Source organism: Anomaloglossus baeobatrachus, chromosome 5 (genome assembly GCF_048569485.1).
Source record: "Anomaloglossus baeobatrachus isolate aAnoBae1 chromosome 5, aAnoBae1.hap1, whole genome shotgun sequence".
Classification (NCBI taxonomy): Eukaryota; Metazoa; Chordata; class Amphibia; order Anura; family Aromobatidae; genus Anomaloglossus; species Anomaloglossus baeobatrachus.
The window spans coordinates 40,553,250-40,580,744 of record NC_134357.1 but is presented as its reverse complement, the minus strand read 5'-3'; the positions used below and the strand labels follow the sequence as shown (position 1 = coordinate 40,580,744).

The 27,495-nt window shown below is 52.0% G+C and overlaps 1 protein-coding gene across 3 annotated transcripts in view; it reads right to left on the bottom strand.

Annotated features, from left to right (window-relative positions):
* EDRF1 (erythroid differentiation regulatory factor 1) overlaps nucleotides 1–27,495 on the bottom strand; it is a 182,963-nt gene that overhangs the window by 92,498 nt on the left and 62,970 nt on the right. For all 3 annotated transcript variants that reach the window (XM_075348435.1, XM_075348437.1, XM_075348436.1), the window contains 3 exons: nucleotides 7,380–7,658; nucleotides 6,041–6,112; nucleotides 5,801–5,951 (listed from right to left, as the gene is read on the bottom strand). In XM_075348435.1, coding sequence (XP_075204550.1) covers nucleotides 5,801–5,951; nucleotides 6,041–6,112; nucleotides 7,380–7,658 — 502 coding nt within the window. The remainder of the gene's footprint in view (nucleotides 1–5,800; nucleotides 5,952–6,040; nucleotides 6,113–7,379; nucleotides 7,659–27,495) is intronic.

The following is a 27,495-nucleotide window of genomic DNA, read 5'->3' as shown; positions in this document are numbered from 1 at the left end:
GTGCAAGGCCCCTCCTCCTCTGGCTATACCCCCCCCGTGGTATCACGGGTTCTCCAGTTTTAGTGCCAAAGCAAGAAGGAGGAAGCCAATAACTGGTTTAAACAAATTAACTCCGAATAACATCGGAGAACTGAAAAACCGTTCAACATGAACAACATGTGTACCCGCAAACAACAAAAAAACATCCCGAAGGACAACAGGGCGGGTGCTGGGTCTCCCAATAAGAGCTAGAAGAAAAGGAATTTACGGTAAGTAACAAAATTCCCTTCTTCTTCAGCGCTCTATTGGGAGACCCAGACGATTGGGACGTCCAAAAGCTGTCCCTGGGTGGGTAAAGAAATACCTCATGTTAGAGCTGCAAAAACAGCCCTCCCCTACGGGGGTGTCACTGCCGCCTGCAGGACTCTTCTACCTAAGCTGGCATCCGCCGAAGCATAGGTATGCACCTGATAATGCTTGGTGAAAAGTGTGCAGACTGGACCAGGTGGCTGCCTGGCACACCTGTTGAGCCGAAGCCTGGTGTCGCAATGCCCAGGACGCACCCACGGCTCTGGTAGAATGGGCCTTCAGCCCTGATGGAACCGGAAGCCCAGCAGAACGGTAGGCTTCAAGAATTGGTTCTTTGATCCATCGAGCCAGGGTGGCCTTAGAAGCCTGCGACCCTTTGCGCTTACCAGCGACAAGGACAAAGAGTGCATCCGAACGGCGCAAGGGCGCCGTGCGGGAAATGTAGATTCTGAGTGCTCTCACCAGATCTAACAAATGTAAATCCTTCTCATACCGATGAGCTGCATGAGGACAAAACGAAGGCAAAGAGATATCCTGATTAAGATGAAAAGAGGATACCACCTTCGGGAGAAACTCCTGAATGGGGCTCAGCACTACCTTGTCCTGGTGGAAGACCAGGAAGGGAGCCTTGGATGACAGCGCTGCAAGCTCAGACACTCTCCGAAGAGATGTGATCGCTACCAGAAAAGCCACTTTCTGTGATAGTCTAGAAAGTGAAACCTCCCTCAGAGGCTCGAAGGGCGGCTTCTGGAGGGCAACTAGTACCCTGTTCAGATCCCATGGATCTAACGGCCGCTTGTACGGGGGTACGATATGACAAACCCCCTGCAGGAACGTGCGCACCTTAGGAAGGCGTGCCAAACGCCTCTGAAAAAAGACGGATAGCGCCGAGACCTGACCTTTAAGGGAGCCGGAACTGCGACCAATCTTGCACTAAGGCGTCTGCCGCCAGAGCTCTTTGATCGCGAGACCGTGCCATGAAGGTTGGGACCTTGTTGTTGTGCCGGGACGCCATTAGGTCGACGTCCGGCCTTCTCCATCGGCGACAGATTTCCTGAAACACGTCCGGGTGAAGGGACCATTCCCCTGCGTCCATGCCCTGGCGACTGAGGAAGTCTGCTTCCCAATTTTCTACGCCGGGGATGTGAACTGCGGATATGGTGGAGGCCGTGGCTTCCACCCACATCAGAATCCGCCGGACTTCCTGGAAGGCTTGCCGACTGCGTGTCCCCCCTTGGTGGTTGATGTATGCCACCGCTGTGGAGTTGTCCGACTGAATTCGGATCTGCCTTCCCTCCAGCCACTGCTGGAAGGCTAGAAGGGCAAGATACACTGCTCTGATTTCCAGAACATTGATCTGAAGGGTGGACTCCTGCTGAGTCCACGTACTCTGAGCCCTGTGGTGGAGAAAAACTGCTCCCCACCCTGACAGACTCGCATCTGTCGTGACCACCGCCCAAGACGGTGGTAGGAAGGATCTTCCCTGTGATAATGAGGTGGGAAGAAGCCACCATTACAGAGAGTCCTTGGCCGTCTGTGAAAGGGATACTTTCCTGTTCAGGGATGTTGACTTCCCGTCTCATTGGCGGAGAATGTCCCATTGAAGTGGACGCAGATGAAACTGCGTAAACGGAACCGCCTCCATTGCCGCCACCATCTTCCCGAGGAAGTGCATGAGGCGTCTTAAGGAGTGCGACTGACCTTGAAGGAGAGTCTGCACCCCAGTCTGTAGTGACCGCTGCTTGTCCAGCGGAAGCTTCACTAGCGCTGAGAGGGTATGAAACTCCTGCCAAGATACGTTAGTGATTGGGTCGGTGACCGGTTTGGCTTTGAGAAGTTGATGAGCCACCCAAACGTCTGGAGAGTCTCCAGCGCAACATTCAGGCTGAGTTGGCATGCCTCTTGAGAGGGTGCCTTGCCAAGCAGATCGTCCAAGTAAGGGATCACAGAGTGTCCCTGTGAGTGCAAGACTGCTATCCCTGCCGCCATGACCTTGGTGAACACTCGTGGGGCTGTCGCCAGACCGAATGGCAGAGCTACGCACTGAAGATGGTCGTCACCTATCACGAAACGTAGAAAACATTGGTGCTCTGTAGCAATCGGCACGTGGAGATAAGCATCTTTGATGTCTATTGATGCTAGGAAATTTCCTTGAGACATTGAGGCAATGACGGAGCGGAGGGTTTCATCCGGAACCGCCTGGCCTCCACGTGCTTGTTGAGCAGTTTTAGGTCCAGAACGGAACGGAAAGAGCCATCCTTTTTTGGCACCACAACCAGATTGGAGAAAAACCGTGTCTTGTTCCTGAAGAGGAACAGGGATTACCACTCCTTCTGCCTGCAGAAGAGCATCGGCTCGGTGGGGAGGTGGGGACGGTCTGAAGAATCGAGTCGGAGGACGAGAACAGAACTCTGTCCTGTGCACGTGGGCACAATGTCCCTCACCCACCGGTCTGTGACCTGTGGCAGCTAAATGTCGCCAAAGGCGAGCGAGTCTGCCATCAACCGTGGATGCGGAGAGATGAGAGAGCTGAGAGTCATGAGGAGACCGCCTTGGTAGCGGTTCCTCCGTCTGCCTTCCTTGGGCGTGATTGAGCCCGGCCGGAAGCTGAGCCCCTCTGAGGCTTTTCAGCCCTTTTGGACGAGGACAAGTGGGACCTGCCCGAGCTTGGGAAGGACCGAAACCTCGACTGTCCTTCCAGGACAGCATCAATAGGGTAAGTCGCAATGCAGACATTGCGAGGTTACGGACGCCCCTGCGGCATAGATGTACATATGCTCAAGACCAGCTGCGCAAAAACAGCTGAAAGCTTAGGGTGCCCATACGGCTGTGAATGCCGGAGCAACCGACACGCCGATAGCCTCATAGACAGATTTCAATCAGAGTCCATCTGTCAGTCAATGGCATCTTTAAGTGAAGTCCCATCTCCACTGCAACTATGGCTCTAGCCGCAAGCCTGGAGATTGGAGAATCCACCTTTGGACCCTGGGTCCAGCGCTTGACCACGTCAGGGGGAAAGGGATAACGTGTATCCTTAATACGTTTGGAGAAAACGCTTATCTGGTAAGCGTGGTGTTCCTGGACTGCTTCTCTGAATTCAGCGTGGCCAGAAAAATACTCAATATACGTTTGAGCTACTGGAATGGGACTTCTCCTGCTGTGAAGCTGACTCCTCCGCTGGGGGAGCTGAGGGAGAAAGATCCAACATTCCATTGATGGACGCTATAGGATCATTCCTTATGGCGTCACCATCCGGTGTATCCGGATTGAGAGCGGTGTCAGGATCAAAGTCCTGATGAGCTACGTCTGCCTCATCATACAGAGAGCCTCCTGGGACCTCCCCCGGAGCCCCGATTTTTATTCCAAATGAGGGTGGCCAGGGAGCAATGAACCAGATTGCGCATGGCCTGTCTGGACTGCACGCCTCTATCCCATGACAATATATCAGCCGAAACTGCAACTCCGTCCCTGTCCTTGGACAGGGTTGACAGGTGGTTCCTTTGGCCACGTCTAGGAGAGACCCCGGCTGACCAAGTGCTACAGGAGAGCATTGCAGACAATGGGGGTCAGTGCCGTGGAACAGTATCACATGCAGTAAAAACAGCATCGAAAGCCTGTGTTGCTTATATGCTGCTGCCGACTAGCCATCTAGGATTCTAGAGCCAAGAATGGCGACCGTACAGTGCAATGTATAGCATACCAGCACAAGTACAAATGACCACTGCAGCACATGCAATACAAGCAGCATAGAAGCCTGTGCCCTGGCACCCCAGCTCTTCTGCTGCTGTAGACTAGTCATCTAGGGGAATATGGCCCAGAAGAGTGACCATACAGTGCAATGTATAGCATACAAGCACAAGTACAAATGCACACTGCAGCCCATGCAATACAAGCAGCATAGAAAAAAACCTGTGCCCCAGCACCCTTGGTTTTCTGCTGCTGTAGTCTAGCCATTCCAGGAGAATATAGCTAAGACTAGCGACTGTACAGTGCAATGTATAACACATAAACACAAATGAGCACCTCAGTCGTGCAATACCAGCAGCCTAGAAAGCCTGTGCCTTAGCACACCTGCTTTCCTGCTGCTAATGTGTCGCTCCCCAAGCGGGCATAAAGCGACCTGTGCAGTTAAAAACAACAGATGTACACACTGCAGTTATCTGTGGTCAGCACTATGTGTGCCGCTTACCGCCCGCCTATCAGCGGGTGTATGATCGCCACCGTCCTGCCTGGTTGCTGAAAATCCGAGCTCGGACTTCAGTAATGGCTGCCGGCTTCTTCCCCAGCTCATGTGAGGAGGGGCGGGCCGTGGGCGTGCCCCCAAGGCAGAGCGGGAATCCGGCGCCCGACAGTGTGCAGTGAGAGGGCTGGAGCATGTAAAAAGGCTCCAGCCCTCGGCGCTGCTGATTGCTCAGCGCCTGTCCCCTTCCCTGAGTGACAGGGAGGGGGCGGGAACGAAGCGGCACTAGGCCGCAGAAGCCGGGGACTGTATTTATAAGCGCCGCCGCCGTAAAAGCGCGGTCGGCGCCCAGTCCCCGGCGAACTACAAGTCCCAGCCGCGCCGCCGCTCCCGGAGCGTCCGGCGCGGTAGTTCCCAAAACACAAAGTCACTCAGCCAAGCTGCAGTGACTGTAACCCATTACTGTCCCCGGCGCACTAGCACACCCAGCAAGCCTGGAGTGTGCTGTGCCTGTGTGTACGGGGACACAGAGTACCTGTAATGGTGCAGGGCCATGTCCCTGAACGGTACTCCAGCTCCGTATCCAACAGGTTCAAATGGGTCTGTGGATGGAGCCCGGCGTCAGAGCTTTGAGGCCGGCAGGATCCCACTTCCACAGAGCCCCTCAGGGGGATGTGGAAGGAAAGCAGCATGTGGGCTCCAGCCTCCGTACCAGCAATAGGTACCTCAACCTTACAACACCATCCAGGGGTGAGAAGGGAGCATGCTGGGGACACTATATGTGTCCTCTTTTCTTCCATCCGAAATAGTCAGCAGCTACTGCTGACTAAAATCTGTGGAGCTATGCGTGGATGTCTGACCTCCTTCGCACACAAAGCTAAAACTGGAGAACCCGTGATACCACGGGGGGGGTATAGCCAGAGGAGGAGGGGCCTTGCACTTTTGATGTAGTGCTTTGTGTGGCCTCCAGAGGGCAGTAGCTATACCCCAATCGTCTGGGTCTCCCAATAGAGCGCTGAAGAAAAAACAAATGTCACATAAATGTACACATTTTGAGGGATGCCACTCTTGCCATGGCTTGTGATGCACTCTCTGCTATATAATAAAATAATAATAAAAATAATAAACTACTACCACTACCACCACCACTACTACTACTAAAAATAATAAAAATACTACAAAAATACTACTACTAATAATAATAATAATAATAATAATAATAATAATAATAATAATAATAATAATAATAATAAATATGCAATTTTTTTCTGATACTTCACAAGCCCTTGAAATATCCAAAATACAGATGGAATTCGTCTACAAAGTCCTTACTCTTCTGCATAAACCGCGCCATCTGTTTTTCCAGACACTCCGAGACGACATTGGCGGACTCATCTTCATATTTTAAGGGTATCGGTGTGTTGGGGTCCGCAGCCGGCAGCTCACCTTCCTTTTTAATACTGCTGTCAATGGATTTTAATCCCTAAAAAAGGAAAGCAAAGCTTTAAGTTGAACTTTGTAAAAAGACAGGGAAATTCACAACCCGATTGAAAAAGGTGAATGTGGACTGACCTGTAGGACATAACTGAGGACTAAGCGGCAGCGTTCCTCTGTGTCGCTGCAAACCGGAAATGTGCAGCTAGGCTGGAAGTAAAAGTACACAAATAAATATTTAAATGTGTACCTGTCCTCTTGCACACACAAAAAAAAATAAAAATAAAAAAGCATATACTTTCTGCCTTCAACCTAAACAAGAATGTAAACCTGCTTTTAGATCCCAAACAAGTTTACTGTCGACTGGTATACAGAAACTATCAAAATTTTTGGGTCATTTCTTTTCATCAAGATTCTTCCAGAACTATAGGTGTTGGAACTTCTTTTCCATTAGTCCACAGCAGGCATTGCTCCTGCTAATTTCCTATAACTGTCCAACCTGAACGGAAAGCCAGTGTGCAGTTTGACAAACAGAAAAGCAGGACCAGAAAAACAAAATTCCACCCCCACTTTCTGTAAAGACCTGCCCCCCCCAATGTAGCAGCAAAGACCTGCCCTCCCCCCGCCTATTGTGGCGGCAAAGGCCCGGCCCCCCTCCATCTAATGTAGTGGCAAAGACACGCCACCACCACCTAATGTAGAGCCAAAGACCCGCCCCCCTACATAATGCAGCAGCAAAGACCCACCCCCCTACATAATGCAGCAGCAAAGACCCACCCCCCTACATAATGCAGCAGCAAAGACCCACCCCCCTACATAATGCAGCAGCAAAGACCCGCTCCCCCAACACCACCTAATATAGGAGGCAAAAACCTGCCCGCCCCCGCCCAATGTGGTGGAGGCAAAAACAAAGGCCCGGCCCCCCCCTCCATCTAATGTAGTGGCAAAGACACGCCCCCACCACCTAATGTAGAGCCAAAGACCCGCCCCCCTACATAATGCAGCGGCAAAGACCCACCCCCCCTCCCCCACCTAATGTAGCAGCAAAGACCCGCTCCCCCACTACCTAATGTAGAGCCAAAGACCCAGCCGCCCACCTAATGTGGCGGCAAAAACCCTGTCCCCCCAAAGACCCCGCCCCACCCCCCCACCTAATGTAGAGGCAAAGACCCGGTGCCCACCACCTAACGTAGAGGCAAAGACCCGGCCTGCCCCCCCCCCTCCCAATGGAGAGACAAAGACCCGGCCTGCCCCCCCCCCCCCCCCCCCCTACCAATTAAGAGACAGAGACTTGGCCTACCCCCCCCCAATGGAGAGACAAAATCCCGGGCCGCCCCACCCCAGTGTTGAGGCAAACATCCAACCCCCCTCTTGCCTAATGTAGAGGCAAAGACCCAAGATTTCTGAGCGCAGCACTTAACTTTCTCCAGACGTTATTCCTGTGCAAGTCAGACTAACAGTGCCTCCCTTTCCTTACCCTGATCTGATGAGTGGACTTGTACTTCTCTGGGACAGACAGCTCCCGGACAGATTTAATGATGGCTATGGCTTTACAATCCTCTGGAGGTTTAGGAGGACAAGTGTATGAGCCATTTTCATCACTATCAGGCAGTTCCTCTTCGTCATCCTCCTCCTCCTCTTCCTCCTCACTATAACTCTCATCAGAGTTCCCATTAAGAGACCCTTCTCCACTTTCCTCTTTCTTGGGCTCAAGCTGGAACAGCTCTGACAGCATGTAGTTGGCTGAAGCAATGATCTGAAAATACATTTAAAAAAGACAAAATAATGTTATTCCTACAAAGTAGCAAATCATACAAGGTCACAGCCAATCAGGAGACATTAAAAAAAAAATACAATTACCGTATATACACGAGTATAAGACAACCCGAGTATATGCTGCGGCACCTAATTTTACCACAAAAAAAACTGAATGACTCTAGTATAAGCCTAGGGTGGGAAATACGGCAGCTACTGGTAAATTTCAAAAGTAAAAATAGATACCAATAAAATGTGATGTGCCCCATCCTTGTGCCCTGTATTAAGGTCCCCCATCCTTGTGCTCTGTAGTAACGTGCCCCATCCTTGTACTCTGTAGTAATGTGCCCCGATCCTTGTGCCCTGTAGTAACGTGCCCCAACCTTGTGCCCTGTAGTAACATGCCCCAACCTTGTGCCCTGTAGTAACGTGCCCCAACCTTGTGCCCTGTAGTAACGTGCCCCAACCTTGTGCCCTGTAGTAACGTGCCCCAACCTTGTGCCCTGTAGTAACGTGCCCCAACCTTGTGCCCTGTAGTAACGTGCCCCAACCTTGTGCCCTGTAGTAACGTGCCCCAACCTTGTGCCCTGTAGTAACGTGCCCCAACCTTGTGCCCTGTAGTAACGTGCCCCAACCTTGTGCCCTGTAGTAATGTGCCCCAACCTTGTGCCCTGTAGTAATGTGCCGCTCCTTTAGTAATGTGTCCCACCCTTTAGTAATGAGCCGTCAGCGCTTTACTTCACTTGAATCCTTTTCAGCGCCGCAAAGCATTCAACTGAAGTAAAGCGCTGACGATCATAGCGGTAGTCCCTTGTACCGGCCGCAATCACCGAGCGGTCTATCTGCCTGTGGTGCGCAAGAAGCAGGTAAGAGCACACCGCAGGAACGGATGACAGGTGAGAATAATTTTTTGCGGGATCCTAACTCGAGTATAAGCAGAGGGGGCATTTTCAGCTTAAAAAAAAAGTGCTGAAAAACTCAGGTAATACTCTAGTATATATGGTAAGTGTATTGCATAACTTGTATACATCATATTCTAGCATGGATATTGTGCAGAGCTGCATTTACAATTCTGCAGGCTTTAACCCCTTAACGACCCATGACGTACTGGGTACGTTATGGATCGTGTGCCGTTAATCTCCGCCCCCTGCCGCAGGCAGGCGGCGGCGATCCACGCACATATCAGCTGTTTTCAACAGCTGACATGTGTGCATGCTTGTCGCGGGTGGAATTGCTTCCACCCGCGGCTATTAACCCCTTACATATCGCTGCCAAAATCTGCCGCCATGACAGTCACTTACCCCGCCCCCCACCGGAAGTCACATGACATGATCACGCGACTTTCGGTGGTTGCCATGGTAGCACAGGGTCATGTGATGACGCCTGTAGCTAACATGACTCACTTCCTCTCAATGCCGGAATACAGCCGGCATTGAAAGTAAAGCACCAAATCTGCAGATAGGGCAGAGCGATCGGATTGCTGATCGCTATAGCCCCCTAGGGGGACTACTAAAATAAAAATAAAAAAAAAAAAAAAAAAAAAAAAAAAAGAAAAAAAGTTTTAAAAATTTTTTAAAAAAAAAACAAAAAACCTAAAAGTTCAAATCAACCCCCTTTTACCCCATTGAAAATTAAAGGGTTAAAAAAAAAAGAGAATTTTGTTACTTACCGTAAATTCTTTTTCTTATAGTTCCGTATTGGGAGACCCAGACCATGGGTGTTTAGCTTCTGCCTCCGGAGGACACACAAAGTACTACACTAAAAAGTGTAGCTCCTCCCTCTGAGCTTATACACCCCCTGGTAGCCAGTCCTAGCCAGTTTAGTGCAAAAGCTGAAGGAGAATAGCCACCCACAAGTAGAACCGAGTAAGAACCGGAACAACCGGAGACTCTGTCCACGACAACAGCCGGTGAGAACACACGGAACAAGAAAATTGCCAACAGGCAACAGGGAGGGAGCTGGGTCTCCCAATACGGAACTATAAGAAAAATAATTTACGGTAAGTAACAAAATTCTCTTTTTCTTTACCGTTACTTTGGGAGACCCAGACCATGGGACGTTCCAAAGCTGTCCCTGGGTGGGAATAAACAGAAAAAACTAAGAAGTAGGCGGAGCCTAACTTCACAAGTGGGCGACAGCCACCTGAAGGATGCGTCTGCCCAAGCTCGCATCTGCCGAAGCATGAGCATGCACTTGGTAGTGCTTCGAAAAGGTATGCAGGCTAGTCCAAGTGGCAGCCTGACAGACTTGCTGAGCCGTAGCCTGGTGCCTAAAAGCCCAAGAGGCACCGACAGCTCTGGTCGAGTGTGCTTTGATCCCCGGCGGGGGAGGCACCTGAGTACTCTGGTAGGCGTCCGAAATGGTCGATCTAATCCAACGGGCCAAGGTCGGCTTAGAAGCAAAGAGACCCTTGCGCCGCCCTGTGGTTAGCACAAAAAGAGAAGTGCACCGCCTAAGCGCAGCGGTGCGAGACACATAGATCCGGAGAGCACGCACCAGATCTAGAGTATGCAGCGCTTTCTCAAAGCGATGAACAGGGGCCGGACAGAAGGAAGGCAAGGAAATATCCTGGTTAAGGTGGAAGGGAGAGACCACCTTAGGAAGAAAGTCCGGGGTCGGACAGAGAACTACCTTGTCTTGGTGAAAAACAAAAAAGGTGACTCCGAGGAGAGCGCAGCCAAATCAGAGACTCTCCTGAGAGAAGTTATGGCAACTAGAAAGGCCACCTTTTGAGAAAGACGATACAAAGAAACCTCCCTAAGGGGCTCGAAAGGGGGTTTCTGCAATACCGTGAGGACCAAGTTAAGGTCCCAGGGATCCAAGGGCCGCCGATAAGGCGGAATGATGTGAGACGCACCTTGCATGAAGGTGCGGACCTGAGCCAGCCGGGCGAGACGCCGCTGGAACAGCACTGATAGAGCTGAGACTTGTCCCTTGAGAGAGTTGAGGGACAGTCCTAGCTGCAGACCGGACTGTAAAAAAGACAGAAGGGTCGGCAACGAGAATGGCCAAGGAGAATGGCCGGAAGAGCGACACCAGGACAGGAACATTTTCCAAGTCATGTGATAGATCTTTGCACTCTGATAATGCTAAAGTATGGAAACCATGAATATGTGAACATGGACCTGCATTACTGCTAAGGAAAATCTGAGAAAAATGAGATATTTAGCATATATAAATGGCCATTTGTATATCTGCCCAGTTGCCCCTTCACGGCATATCTCGTAACTGGGTCCCTGACGCTATGCTGAAGCCTCTCTCTAGGTTAAAAACCTCCTGTGTATGGGCAAGTAGGAACCTGCTATATAGGATAAGATTACCTGGGCAGATATACAAATGGCCATTTATATATGCTAAATATCTCATTTTTCTCAGATTTTCCTTAGCAGTAATGCAGGTCCATGTTCACATATTCATGGTTTCCATACTTTAGCATTATCAGAGTGCAAACTGTTTTTTTGTATTTTATGTCATGTTCAGTTATGCACCTGTTCACACGTCAGGTCGAGGAGTGCAGTCAGTCTTTTTTGTCTATATGTGATAGATCTTGACGGAGGAAGACTTACGGGCCCGAGTCATAGTGGAGATGACTTCAGGAGGAATACCAGAAGCCGTCAAAATCCAGGACTCAAAAGCCACGCCGTCAATTTGAGTGCCGCAGAATTCGGGTGGAAAGAAGGGAATTTTGTTTACTTACCGTAAATTCCTTTTCTTCTAGCTCCAATTGGGAGACCCAGACAATTGGGTGTATAGCTACTGCCTCCGGAGGCCACACAAAGTATTACACTTAAAAGTGTAAGGCCCCTCCCCTTCTGGCTATACACCCTCCCGTGGGATCACGGGCTCCTCAGTTTTAGTGCAAAAGCAAGAAGGAGGAAAGCCAATAACAGGTTTAAAGACAAATTCAATCCGAAGAAACATCGGAGAACTGAAACCATTCAACATGAACAACATGTGTACCCGAAAAAACCAAAAATCCCTAAGAAAACAGGGCGGGTGCTGGGTCTCCCAATTGGAGCTAGAAGAAAAGGAATTTACGGTAAGTAAACAAAATTCCCTTCTTCTTTGTCGCTCCTAATTGGGAGACCCAGACAATTGGGACGTCCAAAAGCAGTCCCTGGGTGGGTAAAAGAATACCTCGTGATAGGGCCGTCAAACAGCCCTGTCCTACAGGTGGGCAACCGCCGCCTGAAGGACTTGTCTACCTAGGCTGGCGTCCGCCGAAGCGTAGGTATGCACCTGATAATGCTTGGTAAAGGTGTGCAGACTCGACCAGGTAGCCGCCTGGCACACCTGCTGAGCCGTAGCCTGGTGCCGTAATGCCCAGGACGCACCCACGGCTCTGGTAGAATGGGCCTTCAGCCCTGAAGGAACCGGAAGCCCCGCAGAACGGTAGGCTTCAAGAATTGGTTCCTTGATCCACCGAGCCAGGGTGGATTTGGAAGCTTGCGACCCTTTACGCTGACCAGCGACAAGGACAAAGAGTGCATCCGAGCGGCGAAAGGGCGCCGTGCGGGAAATGTAGATCCTGAGTGCTCTGACCAGATCCAACAAATGCAAACCTTTCTCAAATTGATGAACTGGATGAGGACACAAGGAAGGTAATGTGACATCCTGATTGAGATGAAAGGGGGATACCACCTTAGGGAGAAACTCAGGAATCGGACGTAGAACCACCTTGTCCTGGTGAAACACCAGGAAGGGAGATTTGCATGACAGCGCCGCTAGCTCGGACACTCTCCGAAGAGACGTGACCGCTACTAGAAAGGCCACTTTCTGTGAAAGACGAGAAAGGGAAACATCCTTCATAGGCTCGAAAGGCGGCTTCTGGAGAGCAATTAGAACCTTGTTCAGATCCCAGGGCTCTAACGGCCGCTTGTAAGGAGGGACGATATGACAAACTCCTTGCAGGAACGTGCGTACCTGAGTAAGTCGTGCTAGGCGTTTCTGAAAAAATACAGATAGCGCTGAGACTTGTCCTTTAAGGGAGCTGAGCGACAAACCTTTTTCCAACCCGGATTGCAGGAAGGAAAGAAAAGTAGGCAATGCAAAAGGCCAGGGAGAAACTCCCTGAGCAGCGCACCAAGATAAGAATATCTTCCACGTCCTGTGGTAGATCTTGGCGGAGGATGGTTTTCTAGCCTGTCTCATGGTGGCAATAACCTTTCGAGATAATCCTGAAGACGCTAGGATCCAGGACTCAATGGCCACACAGTCAGGTTCAGGGCCGCAGAATTCAGATGGAAAAACGGCCCTTGAGACAGCAAGTCTGGTCGTTCTGGTAGTGCCCATGGTTGGCCCACCGTGAGGTGCCACAGATCTGGGTACCACGATCTCCTCGGCCAGTCTGGAGCGACGAGGATGGCGCGGCGGCAGTCGGCCCTGATCTTGCGCAGCACTCTGGGTAACAATGCCAGAGGTGGGAACACATAAGGTAACCGGAACTGTGACCAATCTTCAACTAAGGCGTCTGCCGCCAGAGCTCGGTGATCGTGAGACCGTGCCATGAAAGCCGGGACCTTGTTGTTGTGCCGTGACGCCATCAGGTCGACGTCCGGCATCCCCCAGCGGCGACAGATCTCCTGAAACACGTCCGGGTGAAGGGACCATTCCCCTGGGTCCATACCCTGGCGACTGAGGAAGTCTGCTTCCCAGTTTTCCACGCCTGGGATGTGAACTGCGGATATGGTGGATGCTGTGTCTTCCACCCACGTCAGAATCCGTCGGACTCGCCGACTGCGTGTTCCACCTTGGTGGTTGATGTACGCTACCGCTGTGGAGTTGTCCGACTGAATTCGGATCTGCTTGCCTTCCAGCCACTGCTGGAAGGCTTGTAGGGCAAGATACACTGCTCTGATTTCCAGAACATTGATCTGAAGGGTGGACTCTTCCTGAGTCCACGTCCCTTGAGCCCTGTGGTGGAGAAACACTGCTCCCCACCCCGATAGACTCGCGTCTGTCGTGACTACCTCCCAGGATGGTGGTAGAAAGGACTTTCCTTTCGACAAAGCGGTGGGAAGAAGCCACCACCGAAGAGATTCCTTGGCCGCCTGAGAAAGGGAGACGTCTCTGTCGAGGGACGTCGACTTCCCGTCCCATTGGCGGAGAATGTCCCATTGTAGTGGACGGAGATGAAACTGCGCGAAAGGGACTGCTTCCATTGCTGCTACCATCTTCCCTAGGAAGTGCATGAGGCGTCTCAAGGGGTGTGACTGGCCTTGAAGGAGAGATTGCACCCCTGTCTGTAGTGAACGCTGTTTGTCCAGCGGAAGCTTCACTATCGCTGAGAGAGTATGAAACTCCATGCCAAGATATGTTAGCGATTGGGTCGGGGTTAGATTTGACTTTGAAAAGTTGATGATCCACCCGAAACTCTGGAGAGTCTCCAGCGCAACGTTCAGGCTGTGTTGGCATGCCTCTTGAGAGGGTGCCTTGACAAGTAGATCGTCCAAATACGGGATCACAGAGTGACCTTGAGAGTGCAGGACTGCTACTACTGCTGCCATGACCTTGGTGAAGACACGTGGGGCTGTCGCCAGCCCGAAAGGCAAAGCTACGAACTGAAGGTGTTCGTCTCCTATAACGAAGCGTAGAAAACGCTGGTGCTCTGGAGCAATCGGCACGTGGAGATAAGCATCCTTGATGTCTATAGATGCTAGGAAATCTCCTTGAGACATTGAGGCGATGACGGAGCGAAGGGATTCCATTCGGAACCGCCTGGTTTTTACGTGCTTGTTGAGCAGTTTTAGATCCAGAACGGGACGGAATGACCCGTCCTTTTTTGGCACCACAAACAAGTTGGAGTAAAAACCGTGACCTTGTTCCTGAAGAGGGACGGGGGTCACCACTCCTTCCGCTTTTAGAGTGGACACCGCTAGCAGCAGAGCATCGGCTCGGTCGGGAGGTGGAGAAGTTCTGAAGAAGCGAGTTGGAGGACGAGAGCTGAACTCTAACCTGTACCCGTGAGACAGAATGTCTCTCACCCAACGGTCTGTGACCTGTGGCAGCCAAATGTCGCCAAAGCGGGAGAGCCTGCCACCGACCGAGGATGCGGAGAGAGGAGGCCGAAAGTCATGAGGAAGCCGCCTTGGTAGCGGGTCTTCCGGCTGTCTTTTTTGGGCGTGACTGAGTCCGCCAAGAATCTGAGCTCCTCTGATCCTTTTGAGTCCTTTTGGACGAGGAGAATTGGGACCTGCCTGAGCCTCGAAAGGACCGAAACCCCGACTGTCCTCTCCTCTGTTGGGGTTTGTTTTGTCTGGGCTGAGGTAAGGATGAATCTTTACCCTTGGAGTGTTTAATGATTTCATCCAAGCGCTCACCAAACAGTCGGTCACGAGAAAATGGCAAACTGGTTAAACACTTTTTGGAAGCAGAATCTGCCTTCCATTCTCTTAACCACAAGGCTCTGCGTAAAACCACGGAGTTGGCGGACGCCACTGCCGTACGGCTCGTAGAGTCTAGGACAGCATTAATCGCGTAAGACGCAAATGCAGACATTTGAGAGGTTAAGGGTGCCACCTGCGGAGCAGATGTACGTGTGACCGTGTCAATCTGTGTAAGACCAGCTGAAATAGCTTGGAGTGCCCATACGGCTGCGAATGCCGGAGCCAATGACGCGCCAATAGCCTCATAGATGGATTTCAACCAGAGCTCCATCTGTCTGTCAGTGGCATCCTTAAGTGCCGCCCCATCTTCCACTGCAACTAAGGATCTAGCTGCAAGCCTGGAGATTGGAGGATCCACCTTGGGACACTGGGTCCAGCCCTTGACGACGTCAGGGGGAAAAGGATAACGTGTATCCTTAAGCCGTTTGGAAAAACGCTTATCCGGATAAGCGTGGTGTTTCTGGATTGCCTCTCTAAAGTCAGAGTGGTCCAGAAATACACTTAATTTACGCTTGGGATACCTGAAATGGAATTTCTCCTGCTGTGAAGCTGTCTCCTCCCCAGGAGGAGCAGGGGGAGAAATGTCCAACATTTTATTGATGGACGCTATAAGATCATTCACTATGGCGTCACCGTCAGGTGTATCCAAATTGAGAGCGGTCTCAGGATCAGAATCCTGATCAGCTACCTCCGCCTCATCATACAGAGAGTCCTCCTGCTGGGACCCTGACCAGTGAGATGAAGTCGAGGGCCGCTCATAGCGAGCTCGTTTAGGCTGTCTGGGACTGTCGTCCGTGTCAGAGCCATCACCCTGGGATGTAAGTGACACCCCCGGATCCCGGAGCTGTTCCAACTGAGGGGGACCAGGGAGCAATGAGTTAACAGTGCCCATGGCCTGAGTTACTGGTCTAGACTGCAATGTTTCAAGAATTTTAGTCATAGTCACAGACAATCTGTCAGCAAAAACTGCAAACTCCGTCCCTGTCACCTGGACAGTATTCACAGGAGGTTCTGCCTGGGTCACCTCCAGCAGAGGCCCCGGCCGAGCAAGTGCCACAGGGGCCGAGCACTGCACACAGTGGGGATCAGTGGAACCTGCCGGTAGAACAGCCCCACATGCGGTACAAGCAGCATAGAAAGCCTGTGCCTTGGCACCTTTGCTTTTTGCGGTCGACATGCTGTTGTGTCCTCTGAGTAATCTAGGAGGGTATATAGGAGAGAATCACCGCGACCGTACAGTGCAATGTATAGCTGCAAGCATAAAATACAAATATACACTTCGGCACCAGTGGGGGTCAGCCCTTGAGGGCAGCTTACCGCCCGCTGAAAAGCGGGTGTGTGGGCACCAGAATCCCGTGTCTGGGTCTCCCAGTCTCCTCTCTCCAGCTCAGACTGCACACAGGAATGGCTGCCGGCGTCCTGTGAAGAGGGGCGGACCGTGGGCGTGCCTCAAACAAAGTGCGGGAAACTGGCGTCCCACTGTGCCCAGTGTGAGGGCTGGAGTATGCAAAGCAGACTCCAGCCCTCTGCGCTGACGTTCTGTACAGCGTCCCGCCCTTCCCCTGACTGGCAGGCCTGGGGGCGGGAACGAAACGAAACTAGGCCGCAAAAAGCCGGGGACTCGAGTAATAAGCGCGGCCGTCATATATGCACGGCCAGCGCGGAAGTCCCCGGCGCACCACAAGTCCCAGCCGCGCCGCAGCGAAAAAACTGACAACAGCGGCCGGCGCGGCAGTTTCAAAGACATGTCCCCTCTCAGCAGAGCTGTAGATAGGAATGGCACCAGCGCGCAGCGCTGTTGTCCCCGGCGCACTAACACACCCAGCAATGCTGCGGTGTGGGCGCGATATATACGGGGACACAGAGTACCTTGACGTAGCAGGGCCTGTCCCTGACGATACTCAGCTCCATATCCAGCAGAGTCTCCAGGGGCTGTGGATGGAGCACGGTCTCAGTGCCTGGAGACCGGTAAAATCCCACTTCACCCAGAGCCCGAAGGGGGATGGGGAAGGATGCAGCATGTGGGCTCCAGCCTCCGTACCCGCAATGGGTACCTCAACCTTAACAAACACCGCCGACAAAAAGTGGGGTGAGAAGGGAGCATGCTGGGGGCCCTAGTATGGGCCCTCTTTTCTTCCATCCGACATAGTCAGCAGCTGCTGCTGACTAAACAGTGGAGCTATGCGTGTATGTGTGCCTCCTTCGCACAAAGCATGAAAACTGAGGAGCCCGTGATCCCACGGGAGGGTGTATAGCCAGAAGGGGAGGGGCCTTACACTTTTAAGTGTAATACTTTGTGTGGCCTCCGGAGGCAGTAGCTATACACCCAATTGTCTGGGTCTCCCAATTAGGAGCGACAAAGAAAACTGACCTTGCGAGAGCAGGTCTGGACGGTCCGGAAGATGCCACGGCATCTCCACGGACAGATGGAGCAGGTCCGGATACCAAGCTCGCCTGGGCCAGTCCGGTGCAATGAGGATGACTCGACGGCCCTCCATTCTGATCTTGCGCAGGACTCTGGGCAAGAGAGCTAGAGGGGGAAACACGTAGGACAGACGAAACTGGGACCAGTCTTGAACCAGAGCATCCGCGGCGAAGGCCTGAGGATCGTGGGAGCGAGCCACGTAAACCGGAACCTTGTTGTTGTGACGGGATGCCATTTGGTCCACGTCCGGAGTGCCCCACTTGCGGCAGATTGAGTGAAACACTGCCGAGTGCAGGGACCACTCGCCACCGTCCATGGATTGACGGCTGAGATAATCTGCCTCCCAGTTTTCTACGCCAGGGATGTGGACTGCGGATATGGTGGACTTGGAGTCCTCCGCCCATTGAAGAATGCGTTGGACCTCCAACATTGCCAGGCGGCTGCGTGTCCCGCCTTGGTGATCGATGTAGGCAACCGCTGTCGCGTTGTCTGACTGGACTCGAATGTGCCTGCCCGCCAACAGGTGGTGAAAGGCTAGGAGAGCTAGAAGCACAGCTCTGGTTTCCAGCATATTGATTGAAAGGGCTGACTCGGACGGAGTCCAAGTGCCCTGTGCTCTGTGGTGGAGATGTACCGCTCCCCAGCCGGATAGGCTGGCATCCGTGGTGAGAATCACCCAGGACGGAGTCAGGAAGGAGCGCCCTTGGGACAGGGAGAGGGGTCGAAGCCACCACTGAAGAGATCTCCTGGTCCGTGGCGACAGAGCCACTAACCTCTGTAAGGAGGAAGGCCGCTTGTCCCAACAGCGGAGAATGTCCAGCTGTAGAGGACGCAGATGGAACTGGGCAAAGGGAACCGCCTCCATGGAGGCCACCATATGACCTGCATCAGACGCCTGAGGGTATAACAGCGGGACCTCAGGAGAGAGCGCACCGCCAACCGGAGTGACAGCTGTTTGTCTAAGGGCAACTTCACAAGTGCCGGCAAAGTCTCGAACTGCATCCCTAGGTACGTGAGACTTTGGGTCGGAGTCAGAGTGGATTTGGGAAGATTGACAATCCACCCGAATTGGGCTAGGGTGGCGAGAGTGAGTGAAACACTCCGCTGACAGTCTGCGCTGGATGTACCCTTGACCAGAAGGTCGTCCAGATAAGGAAGCACTGCTAACCCCTGGAGGTGCAGGACCGCAATCACTGCCGCCATGACCTTGGTGAATACCCGAGGGGCCGTGGCTAACCCGAAGGGGAGAGCCACGAATTGGAAATGATCCTCTCCTATCGCAAAACGTAACCAACGCTGATGTGACACTGCGATTGGCACATGTAGATAGGCGTCTCTGATGTCGATGGATGCCAGGAACTCCCCTTGGGTCATAGAGGCAATGACTGATCGCAGAGACTCCATGCGAAAATGCCGCACCCGGACATGCTTGTTGAGAAGCTTGAGATCCAGGATGGGCCGGAAGGTACCGTCCTTTTTTGGAACTAGGAAGAGATTTGAGTAAAAACCTCTGAACCGTTCCTGAGCGGGAACTGGGACAATCACTCCGTTTGCCTGCAAGGACGCCACGGCCTGCGAGAAGGCGGCGGCCTTGGAGCAGGGGGGAGTTGAGAGAAAAAAAAGAGAATTTTGTTTACTTACCGTAAATTCTTTTTCTTATAGTTCCGACATGGGAGACCCAAACCATGGGTGTATAGCTTCTGCCTCCGGAGGACACACAAAGTACTACACTAAAAGTGTAGCTCCTCCCTCCGAGCATATACACTCCCCGGATGACAAATCCAACCAGTTTAGTGCCAAAGCTGAAGGAGGACATCCACCCATAAGTAGAGATAGAGTAAAACCCGGAATAACCGGAACTTCTGTCTACAACAACAGCCGGTGAAAACACACGGAACAAGAAAGCTGCCAACAGGCAACAGGGAGGGTGCTGGGTCTCCCATGTCGGAACTATAAGAAAAAGAATTTACGGTAAGTAAACAAAATTCTCTTTTTCTTCATCGTTCCTTATGGGAGACCCAGACCATGGGACGTCTCAAAGCAGTCCATGGGTGGGAATAAACAGAAACTGAGAAGTAGGCAAACCTAACTTCACAAATGGGCGACAGCCGTCCGAAGGATGCGTCTGCCCAAGCTCGCATCTGCCGAAGCATGAGCATGCACTTGGTAGTGCTTCGAAAGGGTGTGCAGACTAGACCAAGTGGCAGCCTGACAGACCTGCTGAGCCGTAGCCCAAGAGGCACCGACAGCTCTGGTCGAGTGCGCCTTAATCCCTGGCAGGGGAGGCATCTGAGAACATAGGTAGGCATCGGATATGGCCGACCTAATCCAATGAGCTAGGGTCGGTTTAGAAGCCGAGAGACCCTTGCGCTGACCTGTGGTCAGCACAAAAAGAGAGGTGCACCGCCTAAAAAAAACAGCGGTGCGTGACACATAGATCCGGAGCGTCCGCACCAAATCTAAAGCATGCAACGCTTTCTCAAAGCGATGCACAGGGGCCGAACAAAGGGAAGACAATGAAATGTCCTGGCTAAGGTGGAACGGAGACACCACCTTAGGGAGCAGGCCCGGAGTTGGATGGAGAACCACCTTGTCTTGGTGAAAAAAACCAAAAAGGGTGACTCCGAAGAGAGCACAGTCAAATAAGAGACTCTCCTGAGAGAAATTATGGCCACCAGAAAAACCACTTTCTGTGAAAGACTAAACAACGAAACCTCCCTAAGAGGCTCAAAGGGGGGTTTCTGTAAGGCCATGAGGACCAAAGAAAGGTCTCAGGAATCCAGAGACCGCCGGTAAGGCGGAATGATGTGAGATGCGCCCTGCATGAAGGTGCGCACCTGGGCCAGTCGGGCGATATGCCGCTGACAGAGCCGAGACCTGTCCCTTGAGGGAATGAGGGACAGACCTAGCTGCAGGCCGGACTGTAGAAAGGACAGGATGGTCGGCAAGGAAAAAACGGCAAGGAGCATGGCCGGAAGAACGACACCAGGACAGGAAAATTCTCCAAGTCCTGAGGTAAAACCTGGCCGAGGAAGACTTCCGAGCCTGAGTCATAGTGAAGATGACCTCGGAAGGAATGCCTGAAGCCGTAAGGATTCAGGGCTCAAGAACCACGCCGTCAATCTGAGAGCCGCAGAATTGTTGTGGAAAACGGACCCTCTGAGCGAACGTCTGGCCGGTCCGGGAGATGCCACAGCACCTCTACGAACAGACGGAGCAGGTCTGGGAACCAAGCTCGCCTGGGCCTGGGGCGATGAGTACGACCCGACGGCCCTCCATTTTGATCTTGCGCAGGACTCTGGGCAAGAGAGCTAGAGGGGGAAACACGTAGGCCAGACGGAACTGGGACCAATCTGGAACCAGCGTGTCCGCTGCCAAGGCCTGAGGATCGTGGGAGCGAGCCACGTAAACCGGGACCTTGTTGTTGTGCCGGGATGCCATTAGATACACTCCCGGAGTGCCCTGCCTGCTAAATTGACCGGAACACTGCCGAATGCAGGGCTCACTCGCCGCTGTCCACGGTTTGACGGCTGAGATAATCTGCCTCCCAGTTCTCTGCGCCTGGGATGTGGACTGCGGATATGGTGGACTTGGAGTCCTCCGTCCACTGAAGGATATGTTGAACTTCCAACATTGCTAGGCGGCTGCGAGTCCTAGGACTACAGCCCTGATTTCCAGCACATTGATCGAGAGGGCTGATTCGGACGGAGTCCAAGTGCCCTGTGCTCGGTGGTGGAGAAACACTGCTCCCCAGCCGGATAGACTGGCATCCGTGGTGAGAATCACCCATGACGGGGCCAGAAAGGAGCGTCCCTGGTACAGAGAGAGGGGCCGAAGCCACCACTTAAAGAGAGCTCCTGGTCTGTGGCGACAGAGCCACCAGCCTGTGCAAGGAAGAAGTCCCTTGTCCCAACAGCGGAAAATGTCCAGCTGCAGGGGACGCAGATGGAACTGGCAAGGGGAACCGCTTCTATTGACGCCACCATCTGACCCAGCACCTGCATGAGGTGCCTGATGGAATGACGGCGGAGCCTCAGCAGAGAGCGAACCGCCAGATGAAGAGACTGCTGTTTGACTAAGGGCAGCTTCACAAGTGCCAGCAGAGTCTCGAATTGCATCCCTAGGTACGTAAGTTCCTGGGTCGGGGTCAGAGTGGACTTGCAAGCGTGGCGAGAGTGAGCGAGACACTCCGCTGACAGTCTGCACTGGATGAAGCCCTGACTAGAAGGGCGTCCAGGTAAGGAATCACTACCAACCCCTGGAGGAGCAGAACCGCAACTGGTGAATACACGAGGGGCCGTGGCTAACCCAAAGGGGAGAGCCACGAATTGGAAATGTTCCTCTCCGATTACAAAACGTAGCCAACGCTGGTGTGAAACTGCGAATGGCACATGCAGAGAGACATCTCTGATGTCGATGGATGCTAAGAATCTCCTTGGGTCATTGACTGATCGCAGAGATTCCATACAAAATTGCCGCACCTGAACATGCTTGTTGAGAAGCTTGAGAACCAGGTCGGAAAGCACCGTCCTTTTCAGGGACTAGGAAGAGATTTGAGTAGAAATCTCAGAACCGTTCCCAGTCGGGAACTGGTACAATTACTCCATTGGCCTGCAAGAATGCCACGGCCTGTGAGAAGGCGGCGGCCTTGGAGCAGGGGGGAGTTGTCAGAAAAAATCTGTTTGGCGGCTGAATAGAATTCTATTCTGTAGCCGTGGGAGATGGTAACCCACACCCACTGATCGAAGACATGTTGAAACCACACGTCGCCCAAGAGGGAGAGCCTGCCACCGACCAAGGACGTTACTGGCGCGGCCAGATAATCAAGAGGAGGCTGCCTTGGTGGCAGCAGCTCCTGCCGACTTAGGACGCGGCTTCATGCGCCAGTTGGTTTACGGACCTTGGCTGAGTTAGTGGACGAGGCCGAGGGCTTAGAGGACGACCAGTTAGAGGAAACGAAAGGAACGAAACCTCGACTGGTTCCTGCCCTGGAAGGTTTCCTGGGTTGTGACATGGAAGTACTCTTCCTGCCAAAAGCTTCCTTAATAATTTCATCCAGTTGTTCACCGAATAGACTGGTCCCAGCAAAAGGGAGTCCAGCAAGGAACTTCTTAAGAAGCATCTGCCTTCCACTCTCGAAGCCACAGGAACCTGCGGATAGCGAGGGAAGTAGCCGAGGCCACCGCAGTGCGGTGACAGTCTCCAGCTATAGGATGAAAAGACTGAAGCCTGGAAGTTAAGGCAACCAATTCGGGCATAAAGGCCCTGGTGAGGGAATGCATCTCCTCCCGAGAAGCAGAGATGGCTTTGAGAGCCCGCACTGCTGCAAAAGATGGGGAGAACGAGGCCCCTGCCACCTCATATATAGATTTGGCCAGAAGGACAACCTGGCGGACAGTGGGATCCTCAGAGAGGTGCAGTCAGCCACTGATACAACTGTCCGGGCTGAAAGTCTAGACACCGGAGGGTCCACCCTTGGTGAATGAGCCCACTCCTTGACCACCACTGGTGGAAGGGGGAAACAGTCATCAGAACCACGCTCTGGGAAGCGTCTGTCAGGACAGGCTCTGGGCTTGGTCACAGTGACCTGAATGCTGGAGTGGATAAGGAACACACTCCTTGTTCTCTTAGGCAAGGTATACTGATGCTTTTCTGCCAAAGAGGGGTGCTCCCCTGATACAGGCGGATTGAGGTCCAGTACAAATATAATGGACGCAATCAAATCATTAGCATCTGCGTCACTTTCGGACAGATCAATGGGGTACATGGAGAGCGTCCGAGCCCCCAGTAAGGCATCCTCCTTGTCCTGCGAGTCAGCTCGTGAACCAGAGCCGCGGGGCGAGGAGGGAAAGGGGACCCTGCGTCTCCATTTTAGGAGGACGGGCTCCCAGATGAAGAATCCTCTGTGAGCTTTGCTGAGCGAGCCGTAGCAGCAGAAGCGCCCTGAGAAGGGGGCTGATGCATGCTCAGCAGTGTCCGGGACAGCTGTCCCCTGGAGAGAGGGATTCTACCCCGGAGCCGGAGCAGCCGGAGGGACCACTGGGGATAAGCCTCCAGGCTGAGGCACCACTATGTCAGAGCAGGCATCACAATGTGATTATGTGCTCGGTACAGACAGTACGAGTCAACATTCGGTGAATAATAAAAAAACAGCCTTGCAGCCCTGCACTGATATGAGACATGCTGCAGAAATGGGGGCTCTGTCCAGAAAGACCCCCAGCAGAGTATATAAACAGAGTATATAAGCAGCAGCACAACCAGAGGTTGTGGCTTGCCAGACCGTTTAACATAACATCTCTGCTCCAGATTCCCCAGAAGTGGGGGCTTTTCGGAAAAAAAACCCCAGCAGAGTATATAAACAGAGTGTATAAGCAGCTGCACAACCGGAGGTTGTGGCTTGCCAGACTGTTTAACATAACATCTCTGCTCCAGATTCCCCAGAAGTGGGGGCTTTTCGGAAAAAAAACCCCAGCAGAGTATATAAACAGAGTGTATAAGCAGCTGCACAACCGGAGGTTGTGGCTTGCCAGACTGTTTAACATAGGGGCATCTCTGTGCCCTCCAGATCCCCCAGAACTGGGGGCTCTGTCCCAGGCCCCCATTTGTCACAATGTGTTTGCAGACATTGATCTCTGTGCCCTAGAACGCTGAGAAAATGGCGTCCGCAGCGAGGAGAGGGGGCGGGGCCTACTCTGAGAGCAGGACGGAGGGCAAATGAGGCATACAGGGGAGGGAAGCTTTCCTCAGTGAGGAGTGTCCCTTCCCTGTGCTGAGCAGCCGGTGGGCGGAGCCACCCTGTCTCACTGCACTGACTGACATAGAATCGAAACTAGGCCTCAGGCGAAGCCGGGGCCTAGATTTAAACATGCGGCCAGCGTGCAGGCACCATCGGCGCGGTTCTCCAGTGAAAACTGGAGAACCGGCCGGAAATGTTAAAACATACATATAACATATTCTCCCCCACAAATAAAGTACAAGGGACCCCTAGAAAGACCACTTTCTGTGGTAATAACGTCTCAGTACTTAGCTTGAGACGCAGGTGCCAGGTCCCTGGGGGGTCATCGCTCCGTCCGGCAGGATCCTGAACAGGGCTGCGGATGGAGACCGGTCTCCTGCAAAGCAGTGAGAACCGTGATGGCTCCCACTTCAAACCAGAGCCCCAAGGGATGGCGAAGGAGCGCGGCATGTGAAGGCTCCAGCCCTGAAAGCAACCTTAACAGCACCGCCGACACAGTGGGGTGAGAAGAACATGCCCGGAGTCCAGATTGGACCCGCTTTTCTCCCAAATCTTTGAAATCAAAAATCAGAGGATGCATGTGTGTGTGTGACCTCCCGAACACAAAGCATTGAACTGGTTGGATTTGTCATCCGGGGAGTGTATATGCTCGGAGGGAGGAGCTACACTTTTAGTGTAGTACTTTGTGTGTCCTCCGGAGGCAGAAGCTATACACCCATGGTTTGGGTCTCCCATAAGGAACGATAAAGAAAATCTGTTTGGAGGGCTGGAAGAGAATTCTATCCTGTAGCCGTGAGATATGATGTCTCTCACCCACTGATCAGAGACTTGCTTTAAACAAGCGTCGCCAAAGTGGGAAAGCCTGCCACCGACTAAGGACGTGGCTGGAGCGGGCCAAGAGTCATGATGAAGCTGCCTTAGTGGCAGAACCTCCTGCGGTCTTCTGCAGACGCGCTTTTGGGTGCCAGTTGGATTTCTGATCCTTAGCTGAGCTAGCGGACGAGGCGGAAGGCTTAGAGGATGACCAGTTGGAGGAACGAAAGGAACGAAACCTCGATTTTTTTTTTTTTTTTAACTTCGTTTTATTAACAATTTCAAACATGGTACAACTGACATTTGCCATATAAAGATAGCTCCGTATATAGATAGTAATATTTAAATATAACAATAAACAGTCATATAAAGTCCATAATATCTTTAGCACTTAACATAGAACAATGTTCTTATCCATACTACTTATCATTTGCATATATATCTAATTTTATATTGAGCATAAGAACAGCTCTAACTATCAGCATGACCATATTTTGAAAACAAGATAGAAAGAGGAATAGAAAAAGGAAGAAAGAAAGAACAACAGCCACATTGCATTATTATACCTCAATATATCATTGGACAGTGTTTCATATCCCAACATCTGACGGGAACCACCATTATCCGCATAATCTCCCTCAAACCTCCGCAAGTGTGTCTGGAGAAGAATTCCACAAACCCCAGATTTTGTTAAATTTTCCCGGGCACCCCCTATTATAATATACCACCCGCTCATAGACTATGGTTGCATTGACTAGTTTAACCCAGGACCTCACAGTTGGATTCGAATCTCCCATCCACCTCAGAGCTATTAATTTCCTAGCCAGAAACAATGCCTCTCTGAGGAATATTGTCATGTAATGATCCCAGGACTCTTCCTCCACCACCCCAAACAGGCATATCAAAGGGTCACACAAGACAGGAATCGACACAATCGATGTCAGCAGAGATGTCACTCCCCGCCAGTACGAAGATATATTGGGACAGCTCCAAATCATATGTATGAAATTTGCCCATGAGAGATGACACCTCGGGCACTCCGATGTACGAGAACGGCCCATACTAAATAATCGAGTTGGAGTAAGGTATGCCTGGTGGACAATGTAGCATTGAATCAATTTATTATTAACCGACGGGGATACCGCAGTCGGAGATTCCAATATCTCTTCCCATTCCTCTCCCTGTAGAGAGGGAATTAGAGATTCCCATCTATCCTGGGCTGGCAAGGGGTCCGACTCCACCCCCACTGACAACAGGTAAGTATATATAGCTGAGATGAGGCCTCGAGGTCCTTGTGATTTTAGAATACCTATCATAGGAAGTGATGATATCAATTTCCTCACTCCAATTTTCTGTATGTGGGATTGAATCGCTGTGCGAATCTGCAGGTATCTAAAGAATTGTGATCTTGGAACATTATATTCAATCTGGACTTGTTCAAAGGACTTGAGGGTTGTGGTTCCCGGGACAAAAAGATCACCTAATGCACTGACGCTGTGAGTGGCCCAGAATTGCGCCGAGGGGTGATCTCTCAGAGTATGGAAGTACGAAACCTCGATTGATTCCTACCCTGGGCACGTTTCCTGGTCTTGGTTTGTGGCATGGAAGTACTCTTCCCGCCAGTAGCTTCTTTAATGATTTCATCCAGCTGTTCACCAAACAGCCGTGAACCAGCAAAAGGGAGCACAGCAAGAAACTTCTTGGAAGAAGCATCTGCCTTCCACTCTCGAAGCCACAAAATCCTGCGGATAACAAGAGAATTAGCTGAAGCCACCGCAGTGCGGTGAGCAGCCTCTAGCATGGCAGACATGGCATAGGATGAAAAAGCTGAAGCCTGAGCAGTTAAGGTAACCATCTCAGGCATAGATTCCTTGGTGAGGGAATGCATCTCCTCTAGAGAAGCAGAGATGGCTTTGAGAGCCCACACTGCTGCAAAAGTCGGGGAAAAGGCGCCCCCCGCAGCTTCATACACAGATTTGGCCAGAAGGTCAATCTGACGGTCAGTGGAATCCTTAAGTGAGGTGCCGTCAGCCACCGACAACGGTCCGGGCTGATAGCCTAGACACCGGAGGGTCTACCTTTGGGGAGTGAGACCACTCCTTGACCACCTCAGGTGGAAATGGAAACCGGTCATCAGAACCACGCTTTGGAAAGCGTTTGTCAGGGCAGGCCCTGGGTCACAGCGGTCTGAAAACTGGAGTGGTTAAAGAACACACTCTTCACTCTCTTAGGCGAGGTAAACTGATGTTTTTCTGCCAAAGAGAGTTGCTCCTCTGACACTGGCAGATTGAGATCCAGCACAGAATTAATAGAAGCAATCAAATCACTAACATCTGAGTCACCCTCAGAGAAATCGATGGGATACATAGCCTCCGAGCCCCCAGTGAGGGCATCCTCCTCATCTTGAGAGTCAGCTCTTGAGACAGAGACGTGGGACGGGGAGGGGGAGGAAACCCTGCGCCTTCTCTCAGAAGGACGG